General features: G+C 32.2%; 1 protein-coding gene across 2 annotated transcripts; it reads left to right on the top strand.

Annotated features, from left to right (window-relative positions):
• LOC109336500 (serine/threonine-protein kinase D6PKL1-like) lies at positions 686-6836 on the top strand. 2 transcript variants are annotated; one of them, XM_019573131.1, is made up of 3 exons: positions 686-863; positions 2244-4245; positions 5772-6615. In XM_019573131.1, the coding sequence occupies exons 2-3, from the start codon at positions 2483-2485 to the stop codon at positions 6613-6615; spliced, it is 2607 nt and encodes an 868-aa protein (XP_019428676.1). In that variant the 5' UTR covers positions 686-863; positions 2244-2482. The 2 variants fall into 2 exon arrangements, with proteins under 2 accessions (XP_019428676.1, XP_019428677.1); XM_019573132.1 differs by lacking the exon at positions 686-863 and having other exon boundaries at positions 2483-4245; positions 5772-6836.

Raw genomic sequence — 12558 nt, 5'->3', positions numbered from 1 at the left:
TCATATAAAATATTAAAGTAATATTTTTTTTAAAATAAAAGGAGACAAAGAGCCTTAGATACTATAGAGTATTTTCAATTATATTGTATCATAGTGTCATATATTTTAATAGGGTGTTTTCAATTATATATGTTATTCTTTCAAGTTGGAGAGTATTTTTTGGTTAGCAAAAAGCCAAAACCCCCTCCAATGACACATCAAATCAAAATTATTTCTTAATAATATATACATTTAAAATATATGGATTGATTTGATTGTATACCAATTTTTTATATTTATAATGGATTAACTATAATTAATAAATTAATGATAAATAATTTTTTTTGTTACTACTAAGAGTATCTCTCGTATCTTTTTAGTAAGAAACTAATCTCTCTTTTAAAATGTGTAACTCTCATTCCAAATAAGCGTTATTCTCAGGAATTAAACTTTTAACATTTTGATCGTCCTACGTATTTAATGAGATTTTACACCACTACATCAATATTATAGTAACAAATAATTACTAATACAATAAACATATATAAAATTTGCACCCACAACAAATAGAAATAAAATTTCATACTTAGTAAGTTTGATAGATGAAAGTTGAATTGATTCAAAATAATTATTTAAAAATGATAGGTTGTCTCTGAGCACCTGCCATAGGGAGGTGGTGGGTCCCCTCCTATGTACAAAATTATCAGTGCCAGTGCTGAAAGCAGCGTTAACAACACAAACAAAATAAACAAAAACAAAAAACATTGCATCTTCACACCATTTTCTTCTTCTTCATCTTCTCTCTCCACCTTTCATCTTCTTCCATCACCTAGGGTTTCATTTGAATCTTCGGCTTCAATGTGCTTTCGTTTCTTTGCTTCAAGGTTCTGCTTCTGTGTCCAATCGTATTATACGCCTTTTGTTTTGTGTTCTGCAACGGTGTTTGTTTTGTGTTGAATCTGTTAACTGAGATTCCTAACTTTTCCTTTTTTTTGTGATGTTTGAACTTCACTTTGGATTTGGATTTCTATGTAATATATGAAGATGTTGATTCTATTTTTTTGGATTTTATATTCTGGATGGAAGAAACTGCATTTCTTTTTCTATCTATCAATGCGTATGTATATTTCTGATTTTTTTGGTATGTTTTTGCGAAATTTTGATTCGACGCCAGCGTTCTATAATTTTCTGTTTTTTTTTTAATTTTATTTAGCCAAATGATATTTTTCACCAAATAATTTATATATTTAAATAGGTTTATCCTTTTTAATTACCTTGTTATTGTTTTTTTTTGTTTGCAGATTGATTCTTAATTAAATTTGCATTACTTGTCATCCTTTTTTCTTAATAATTTAATGTAATTGTAAATATAAACAATAAGCAGCTTACAACTTTTGGTTTCCTTTACATTTCATTGGATCTGTTGATTTTGACATTCGACAAAGTTTCATGTGGAACTTGTCTGCCTAAGACAACTTTCATATTTTCCCTGTATAGCATTAAGTATACATAGGTAGGTTTAGGTGATTTGAACATGTGTAGAGGAGACCGGAAGAAACCCCACTAACAACAGTAGATAAAATATGATTAGAATAAATTGTGCCAAGAAAAACTTTAGGCGAATAATTAGAATGAATGTGATTTTATGATATAGTATTATGACGTCGTCTGATTCATGTTGTCGACCTCACCTAGTGAGATTAAAGACTGGATAAGAAAATATTTCCAACTTAGCACCTTGCTTTTGGTTTTATTTACTAACAGAATCAGTGAGGGGAATTGTTGTGCTTGCTATAAACTGGATCTGTGTTAACGGATGTGGAAGTTTTAATTTGCACACTATCTACATTGCATTTGTAGCTCAACTCCTGTTATTCAGTCCTCATGATTTGTCTCTTGGTTGCTCTTCTTTTGGTTTATCAGAGGGGAAGTTCACTGACCTTGGGGATTAATTAAACTCAGCATCCCAACGTTTTGGATATTACACTTACTGGTTGAGGTCTATGTTGTCATTACACTTACCTTCTTGAAGTTTATGCTGTCATTAAGTTACACTTACACTCTTGCGGTTAACTTTTCCTGCAATCGAGTGGTTAAGCATTACTGATTTCGGAGTTACTCATGCAGTTCCTATGATGTATATTTTCTTTTTCATCTACTGATTTGTCTGTCTGTCATTTTTACTGCTTGTTGTACTTTGTAATTTAAAATTTCATATTTCCTCTTGGTTTGCTGATGTAATCAAATGTTGGCCATTGCATCAGGGTTTCTGCATGACTTGGCTATTAAAGAAGTTGATATACCATTCAGGCTGAGTTTGATTTTACAAAAAGAATGGTTTGGATTCTGAATGTTGGATTGCTGGTACACTGTTCTTGAATTGTGAGATATGGTGTCTGATGCACTGCATGTGAAATGAATTATATAATTTTGCATTGATAGTCAAACTGTTTGTATCACTTCTACCTCGCCAAAGCTAAGTTAGTGGATCAATTTATCTTCAATGGGTTCATTCTCTGGAACTTGTGAAATAGTTGAAGCAAGGGAAGATCGAAATACAGGGAAAGCTGCAGAGGTTTACCAATCCAACTCTGGCTATAGCGTGGCTGAAAAAAATAAGAAGCTTCCTGTGCTGAATCTGGGATGCAAGAATAATCCAGATAATGATATCAATAAGCTGTTTGAATCATTTACTCTTAAATCTTCATCAAGGGATTTAGGTATTCTACAAGATGGTACTAGCCCAAAGATAAAAAGTGCATTAAAAAAACCAATCACGGTGGGTGTTCCTCGATCCCCACGAGTTGGGACTTCTGAGCCTGCGACATTGAAGCAGGCATTAAGAGACATGTGTATATCTAAGGCTTCAGAAATGGCTGCTATGAAAAGATTATCAAAGTCAACATCTGCTTCCCCAAGAATTTCCGAGGTTGGGAAGATACAGACATTGTACAATTCAGTTGTAGTTGAAGGTAGACAGTCTGGGCCCTCTAACCTTGGGAGTAAGGCGAGTACATTTGAAATATCTCTAGTGTCAGAAGAAAGCAAGTCACTTTCCTTAGATAAAATATCCCAGTCTCATCAAATTACCAAAAGCACATCTTTGGTCCAAAGTGATCATTCCTCCAAAATTGCTTTTGCAACTACAGAAAATGACACTGATGGGTCATTGATGCATAGTGATGTGGTATGTTCATCAAGTAAAGTTGGTGATCAATCACTGCCGTTGGAGCCTGCTCAAGTAGAAAAGCAAACATCTGCATCTTCTCCATCTATTCGTAACACTAATGGAAGTGAAGTGGAGTTGCCTGAAGAGTTCTCTTCAACTAAAAAATTAGGAAGCAAGGCGCCCTTCTCAAAGAATGGGCAGAAAGGTAGGTTACAAACAGTATCTTCCTCTTCTACTTCAGTATATGGCAATAGAGTGTGCAAACTGTCACGTAATGCCCCCCGTACGGTCAAATCAATCATCAAAAACAAGAATTTGGGTAAGAAGAAACTAAACCAGGGTTCAGGTTCTGTTTTATGCTATCCTACATCAGATGAAGTAAATAACAAGTCTGTTCCAGGTGAAGCTAAACTGGTTTGCGAGAGATGTTTGTGTGCTATAGAAAATACAAGTAAAGAAAACAACCAAGGTGTTGTAGCATTGGGATCTATCAGTCCTGGAGAGGGTGTGAACTTGACTAGTGTGCGCCCTGGCTCGGCATCAACCGCCTATAACAACAGCAGAGAAGTTTCAAAAGTGAAAAAGAACACCAGATTGAAAGAGCAACTTGAATTTTCACAAAGTTCAAAGAGTAGCCAAGGTGACTACAGTAGTAGTACAAGTACCAGTGAAGACAGCAATCTCAGTGGTTCTATTTGTGGCAATAGGCCTCACATGTCAAAGGATGTTAGGTGGGAAGCCATACGACATGCTCAAATGCAGCATGGAGTCTTGAGCTTGAGACACTTCAATCTTCTGAAGAAACTTGGTTGTGGAGACATCGGAACTGTATATCTTGCTGAACTCATTGGCACAAATTGCTTGTTTGCTATTAAGGTCATGGACAATGACTTTTTGGCTAGAAGAAAGAAGATGCCCAGGGCTCAAACTGAAAGGGAAATATTAAGGATGCTGGATCATCCCTTTCTTCCCACGATGTATGTGCAGTTTACATCAGATAATCTTTCATGTCTGGTCATGGAGTATTGTCCAGGAGGAGATCTTCATGTTCTACGGCAGAAACAGCTTGGTAGAAGTTTTTCAGAGCCAGCAGCTAGGTAGATACTAAGAACTGACCATAATATCTATGCATTTATTTTCTCTTCTGTCAATAGTTATGGGCCACCTTATACTATTTCTTCAGATATGCAATAAATGATTTGTTTTGTTATGTATTTCCTGGTACAAACAACTCTGTCCAATTCACCTAGTTGCTGAAATTTGCTTGTGCTTATTCTCATCAGTCATCATTCGTCATGCATTTCTGCAATATCTAATGCATTCAACAGGGTTTGATATGTTTAATCCATATAATGCTTCATTGCTATGCTAAAAAATGATTCTATGAATTTTAAGATGTTGAATTAATTAGGGCTATATATATACTGTTGCAATTTGTATAATTTGAAAAAAGTCTGTTTCTTATGGTGTAAATCCTGAAGTTATGAAATAGTGTCAATAGTTTGTTTTACATTAATTGTGCTTCATGATTACTTTGCTAACTTTTTCTGGATAGACATTTCTTTCCAACTATAGATTTCAGTTAAAAGTGAGGGATGATGAAATCCTGCTAGTGACTTCAGTTACTGCTTAACGGGGATTATTTCAGGAAGATACATAAAATGTCCTTGAATTTTTGCATGCAACTTGCTTGCCCAATGTATTGCATATTACTTTTGGCCATGCTTCACCAGAAATGTATTCTTCCCCTATTAATTCACTTATTAATTCACCTACTAAACCATCTGCCTCACTGTCACTGTGCCCATAATATTTAATCCTTGCTGCAATCACTCATTGCTAGTGTCATCTATTCTTGGAGTGCAATGCATGTAATTCAAAATAGTGAACGTTTTCTGTTTTATCTTTTTTTATCCCATTGAGTTTGGCACAACAATGAGGTTGTTGCTTAGTGACAATGAAGTCATGTGTTTAAATCCTGGAAGCAGCCTCTTCGCTTGTGGGGGTAAGACTACATACATGTATCCTCCCTAAACCCTACTAAGTGGAAGCCTTGTGCACTAGGCCGCCCTTTTTATTGATCTTTGAATCTGTTAAAAAAGTTTTGTTTTTTATACAGAAAGGTCTTACATGTTTGGCTAAACCTGCATTGATTAAATTTGGTAAATAAATTTTTGTGTTACTGAGTTTAAGGATAACTTGAGATAGTGAATTGTAAGTGTTTGCTTATTTTAAGATCATCCTTATAGTCTAAAAGAAATTAACTTGTGTCAACTGTCAATATCCTTTTGTTGTCTTTCTATAAGTTTCCTCATAGAACTAATTGTTTGCTTTCTTCTTAGTACTTTGTCTAATATAAGTGTATGTTTTGCCTGCCTATATATATAGCTATCAATGTATTATTGTTTTCGCTTTCAGAAAAGACTAAGCTACTAAAGTAAAAAAAAGAAAGAATTAAATTGTTAGAACTTAAAAGTAAAATCTATCAAAACAGTTTAATTGAAATTGTGTTCATTGCACATGTGTGTCATTAGTCTTGATCAATAATTGGCAGCATATAATATATGCATGCAATTGTTCAAATATATCACATGTATAATGATCATCCGCTTTATATACGCAGGTTTTATGTTGCTGAAGTCCTTCTTGCTTTGGAGTATTTGCACATGCTTGGAGTTGTTTACCGCGATTTGAAACCTGAAAACATTCTTGTTCGAGAAGATGGCCATATTATGCTCACAGATTTTGACCTGTCACTAAGGTGTGATGTTAGCCCAACACTTCTTAAATCATCTGATATAGATCCTGCTAAGATTTCTGGTCCTTGTGCACAATCGAGTTGCATTGAACCATTCTGTATTGAACCAGCCTGTCAAGTTGCATGCTTCAGCCCTAGATTCTTACCTCCTGCTGCCAGAGCAAGGAAATTAAAAGCTGATCTTGCTGCTCATATCAGATCATTGCCACAGCTAGTGGCTGAACCAACTGATGCAAGATCAAATTCATTTGTCGGTACTCATGAATACTTAGCACCGGAGATCATCAAAGGAGAGGGACATGGTGCTGCAGTTGACTGGTGGACATTTGGTGTTTTTCTTTATGAGCTTTTATACGGTAAAACACCCTTCAAAGGTTCAAATAATGAAGAAACATTAGCCAACGTAGTTCTGCAGAGTCTTAGATTCCCCGACACCCCATTTGTTAGTTTCCATGCGAGGGATCTCATAAGAGGGTTGCTGGTTAAAGAGCCTGAAAGCCGTTTAGGTTCACAAAAAGGTGCTGCTGAGATCAAACAGCACCCCTTCTTTGAAGGTCTTAATTGGGCCTTAATACGCTGTGCTATCCCACCGGAACTTCCAGACCCTTTTGAGTTTGGTGGTTCAGACATGACCTCGCAGTCACACGGCAATGGCAGTAAGTATTTAGAGTGTAGACCAGGAGAGCAAGTGGAATTTGAGTTGTTTTAAGAGTGACATTCTTTTTTATGGATTCCCTTGTTATGTATGGCTCTATGCCTTCACATATATTGTAACAATTAAGTAAGCCTATGTTGTAGTTTTATATTATAAGGGCAAAATGTGCCTTTTTATTAGAAGTAGGAGTAATCGCAATCTGTAATAACATATATTTCCAAGCAATTCATGCCGAATCAGTTCCCATGCTGGAATAAATCGGAGAAATTTGTTGTTGTATGATGAGGCAAGACCACACCACTAAGTAACTGAAGTATAATTGGGGGATAGAGATCACCTGTTGTCCCATTATATAATGTTGTTTTTTTTGTTTTTAAAAATTTTCTTTTATTCATGTGGCAATGTGATTTGTTTGGGACAAGAAATGAGACATTGAAAAAGATATATGATCTCTGTTCATAATTGGGATGATAAAAAAAGTTTCTCCATCTTAAAAGGTGCATTCAAAACGTGGCGGTTGGATATTGTTTTATGTAACATAATCGCTGTTAGTTTTTTTTGGTGTTCATATACTGGTTTGGAACATAAACATCTAAATATCCATTCAGCACAAAACAATAATTGCTTGAAGGGCAACGTGACAATTATGGGTTTTTGGAGATGTATGTAGAAATGAAAAATGAAAAATAGGTATTTATGGAGATAATTTGTTTTGTTGTAAGAAAAGTTAACAAATTTAAGCTGTTCATATAACATTACTTTTTCTTTTTAGTCATTGTTAAGTTAATAATAGAAAAACTTGAATAATCTATGTCTATACTTATTATAAAGATAAAACATGGGTAATTACACACTACGGAGTCATCTAATGGAACATGCTACCTAGCCACTTATTACTAGGAAGTCTTCCGATATTATGGAACTCATACACTAAAGTTCACCAACAACTGCCTTCTTTAATACTCAACTAGCTGAACCATAGAGCTTCATTGAAAAGTCTCGACCACTATCACCATTGTCTACTCTAACAATCATAGTTCAAAAGAACTATCGTACTCTACCATAAGGCCTATACTCATAGCACACACCTTGCGTCAATATCAACCAATGCTCATATCACACCTATGCATCTAAGCCAATACCTTTGTCACACATTGCATCTTTACCATGTATATGTTATACCTTGCGTCAAAGTCAATGTCCATGTTATACCCTATATCAAAATCAGCCATCGTATATGTGCATTTGTGGATCTTCTAACAATTAATATATTTCACTATAATGTCTCAAACACACCATTAGAATATTCCACTTCTCATCTCAAATGCGGTCATTCTCTCAACATCTAGAGAGATATTGTCAACATTTGTCTCATGATCAAACTCAACACATGAGTCTCTATCTCCGCTTTGATCCTAATTCAGTACATGAACTTATGAGATTCTGGATCAACATATATTTCCTCCACCACAGTTCCTCCATGTTTTCTTCTCCTTCAACTCATCTACTTTATCCTTGCGTAGTACTTTTAACAGATCTTGTCCAACCAATATGCCTTCACCCTCTTTAGCTATAATCTAGCGCCTGTGTTAAGAGCCATCTACCAATTGGCTCTGATACCAATTGTTGGTGCAGCGGAAGCGATCATTGTGCAACATTGGCACAAACAATCAAATAAAGTGTGCATAAAATAAACAAAAGAGAAGAAACAAGAGAATTTGGTAATGAGGTTCAACCAATTATGACTACGATCTCGGGAGTGCTGAGCGGCTACCAAGATATTATTAGAGAATAAAGATTACAAACCCTGACACACCTATGGGCCAAGTACCCATGTGTTGTTTCTATTTGGTGTTTATATTTGATGCACTTATAACAAGAGACTTGAGTCCAATATATAACATTGATCATTCTACTCTATTCCAATATTAGACAATTTGAGACTAATACAATAACATATTTCAATCATCGTCAACAATTACCCTTACAACTAATTCAATTCTAAATTTTAATCACTAAAGTAGTCAGTTCAATAATTTCGTAGGATATATATACACACGACATTTTCATTTTCTTTTTCAACGAATTTTATGCCAACAATACAAGGAACATCTTTAATTGTTGGACTTGGTCATTAGCTATCACAAAGACATGTGAAAAGTCATAACGAGCATCATGTAGTTTCAAGGGCTCCCAAAAAAAATTAAATTTAAAATAGATTACATACAAGTGCTCTAATATTTAATTTACGTTGTAGTAACTTCAAAGACATTAGTTTTGATCTCAAAATCATATATTATCATATCTATCATCGATATATATTTCAACAATACCATAAAGGATGTGGAGAAAATTGTTATATTAAGAGATGAAGAAATAAATTATATTATGCAGATGTGTGACGATCTATACGAGTGATCCATTCATGATTAATGGAGAGAGTAATTAAAAAATGTATACCCCTGATTTCATATATTTTGATATTTAAAGTTATCAAATAGTTTAAAAAATATTAAATGATATAAAACTTCAATATAATTTGACTAAAATAGTCATATTTAATACATATTGAAAACTAGATTATAAAAAGGAAATGAAGAAACATGTGGTTAAAAATTGAATAAACAAAGATATAGTTGAAAAGTAAAATATAAATGTGTATTGAGTTTTCAAAATATCAAAACATTTAGAATAACATGGAAAAATTAAAACATCAAAAGATATAGAATAATGAAGTAACAAAAGTCTTAAAATTTTCAATAAAATGTCCTTACTTCATTATTGAAAATGTTGGAAATGACATTTTTTCATTTTCAAAATTTCTAGAAATGAAGGTCATGTTTTCCGAAATATGAAATTAAAACAATAATACAAAAATGTTTTCACCCTCCTTTTCCAATTTAATTGAAAATGAAAATAGAAGATGACCAAAATAAACACGCCCAATTACCAATTCTTTTATAAATAATAATCTTTTGAGTTTTAATATCGTCCCTTAGATTTATTTTTGCATGTACCAATTGGGTCAACTCAAAATTGAAAATTTCAATATAGTACCCATAGAAAATAAATGCGAGTTAAATTAATCATTTTTAATATATTTTATGACATATAACATAGGCTATTTTGACTCACTACTCCAAAATTTAAGTCCTAATTTAGATTTATAAAGATCATATTAGATATTGGCTCATATTTTCTTCATTTGTCTAGTTTGTAGTAGATTATAAGGAAAATTGTTTCAATCTCTTTCTACATGTAATAGTTCTATATAAAAAAAAATTCTCACACTTTTCATTTATGTTTCCTCTTCAACCTTTTTAAAATATTTTTTCCATCTTCCAATGAATCCTAATTGATATAATTAAGATATTATTAAGAACTTTTTACAAAAAAATTATCAAGTAGATTTGATTGAATATATATGTAATTTTTATTAAGGTGAGCTAACTAATTTTGAACAATGTTTTAAGTATAATTATCATGATTTTATGCTTATGTATTTTTTAATGTATTATTTAATTCAAAATGTCTATCATATATTACTTAAAATTCTATTTTTTAATATATTTTGAATATTATTAACCATTTTCATGTTATTTCATTAAATGTACTTATTTTAACAATTTTATTTTAATTATATGTTTGATATGACTTATTATGAATTATAGTTGTGGTGTAGGTTTGTGAACTTAAATGGTAAAGTTATACTATTGGCTAGAATTTTTATTTTAATTACTTAAGTATGTGAAAAGGATAAATAAATATAAAATAATTTATGACGTATTTAAGAATTAAAAGAGTATTGCACGAGTGAGAGTAAACGTGTTTTTATATAGTAAACTTTTCTCTTGTTAGATATCTACTCTTTGTTTTGGTGAAAATTTTACAAGGTTGGAATTAGGGATGATAATGAGACAAGGTGGGTTCGGGTAGTGCATTAGTCGGATCTGTATACGTTGCTTCATTTTTGGGCCCAGACCCGTATAGATACCTGTTGGATTTGTTACCCACGGGTCCTTGGGTACCTAACGGATAAACGGTAGCTACAAATTAAAAAATATGAAAAATAATTATGTGTAATTTATGTAATTGTTTGTTTGTTTCCTACAATGTTATATGTTATTTAAGTAATCAACAATGGACAAAATTATAAAACATAATTTAAAGTTTTAAACACAATTTAAATTGACTATTAAACATAACTTATTTTACTCAAATAATCATAAAAGAAAAAACAAAGTCACTATTTCAACCTTATGATGTAAAATTAATTTAGTAAAAACTATTTAATCAACATAACATTAGATTACCCATATGAATTAACAACATAACATTACATCACACTTCTTAATAATATAACATCAATGTTTAACAACATTACAGTTATGGATTAACAATATAACATTACAATTATTATTAACATGATATTATAATTATACTACTATATATATAGATTTAGGAAGAAATAACAAATCCGGGTACTGTGGGTCTGAATATCTCATTACCGAACCCAGACTCTTCCAACAACGGGTCTCAAAATCTTAGGTCTCAATTACCTGTGAGTCCAACAATACAGACCCAAACCCGATTCATTATGGATATTATCTACCAGTATCTGTAGGTCCGGATCCCATTGCCATCCTAGTTGGAATCTACAAATTTTTGAATTCAATTAGATTGATGGCATTGGTTTGAATTGTTTGTGAATGGTATGGTGCTTTAAAAAATTCATATAACTTAGTATGAATATTTGGATGGTATAGAGTAATTAGTAATAAAAGGGATAATTATTATGATTGTTATGTATTCAGAATCAAACTTATGATAATTATTATAACTACTTTATTCAGTTGTTATTTTAAGATAATGACACCATTATACATAATTTTAATAAAATCATATATATATGTGGACAATCATATATTTTAAATAAATCAATACAAAAAGTGTGGTTCAGAAATAAATTACTATATAGATTTTTTAATTTTTCATAGCATTAACATAAAATGTTTATAAAAAAAACTTGACAGGGATCAAATCATAAAAGACTAACAGAATAATGTGTGACAAGAACTCCATATCGAAGCATTAAATTGCTTGTAGAGAGAATGGTGGGTGTCAATCTTTGAAGTATTACTACATGATAACACTTATTATAAAGATTTTGTAAGTCCACAAAATTGATTCTAAGATAAAATCTGCATCTTGAAGATAACCTTTATACAAAACAGCTTATAAAAGCATTGCATTAATCAAATCTTTTTTTATAATGTATGCTCTCTTTAATGCTTCTGCAAGTTTTAGCAAGATTACAATCCTAATAAAAGTAGGATTTTGATCAAGTAGATATAATAAGAATGACACCAATAAAAATATACTTGACATCATAAATCACTCTAAAACATAGAAAAAATATCTATTTTTTTAAATACACTTATGTAAGACTGAAATGACAACTAAGAGGGATGGAGAATTAGTTATTTAAAACTATGATTGATTTTTCTGCACAATTCAAGAGTTAATAGCAGCGGAAAAAGGATATGTAGAAATAATCAAGTAAATGTAAGGAGATAAATGAGAAGATAGTACACATATGTTTTTATACTGATTCGTCTTCTTGTCCACCGAAGGCTACGTCTGGTACTCTTGTAGCACAACAGATTTCTTCACTAGATATTAAGAGTAGTAATTACAATTTTCCACCCCGAGATTCCCTTGTATCTTACTCACTCTCTAACACCTATATCACTTTTGGGCAACAAATGTAACCGTCTATTCTCTATGCTATAAATACAAGGCTTTGTTCAAAAAACCATAGCATTGCATTATATTGTATAGAGTTGTTTAGAGAGCATTTTGCATACGTTTTTTTATGTATTTTTGCAAGAGAGTTGCATCCGTGAGAAGAGAGATTATGCTGTTTTAATTGTTGATTATATGCTTATTGTTTTTGCATAATTCTGTATCCATTCTTATCTTGCTCACATGCTCATG

Source organism: Lupinus angustifolius, chromosome LG20, assembly GCF_001865875.1.
Source record: "Lupinus angustifolius cultivar Tanjil chromosome LG20, LupAngTanjil_v1.0, whole genome shotgun sequence".
In the NCBI taxonomy this organism is placed as follows: domain Eukaryota; kingdom Viridiplantae; phylum Streptophyta; class Magnoliopsida; order Fabales; family Fabaceae; genus Lupinus; species Lupinus angustifolius.
Note: the sequence above shows the minus strand (reverse complement) of the source record. Positions and strands in the feature narration are given on the sequence as shown.

Excerpts from the sequence above, each read along its gene's own strand:
- LOC109336500 (XM_019573132.1), top strand. The coding sequence starts at position 2,483 with ATGGGTTCATTCTCTGGAACTTGTGAAATAGTTGAAGCAAGGGAAGAT. Across the intron at positions 4,246-5,771 it reads TTTTCAGAGCCAGCAGCTAG|GTTTTATGTTGCTGAAGTCC; the intron begins GTAGATACTAAG and ends TTATATACGCAG.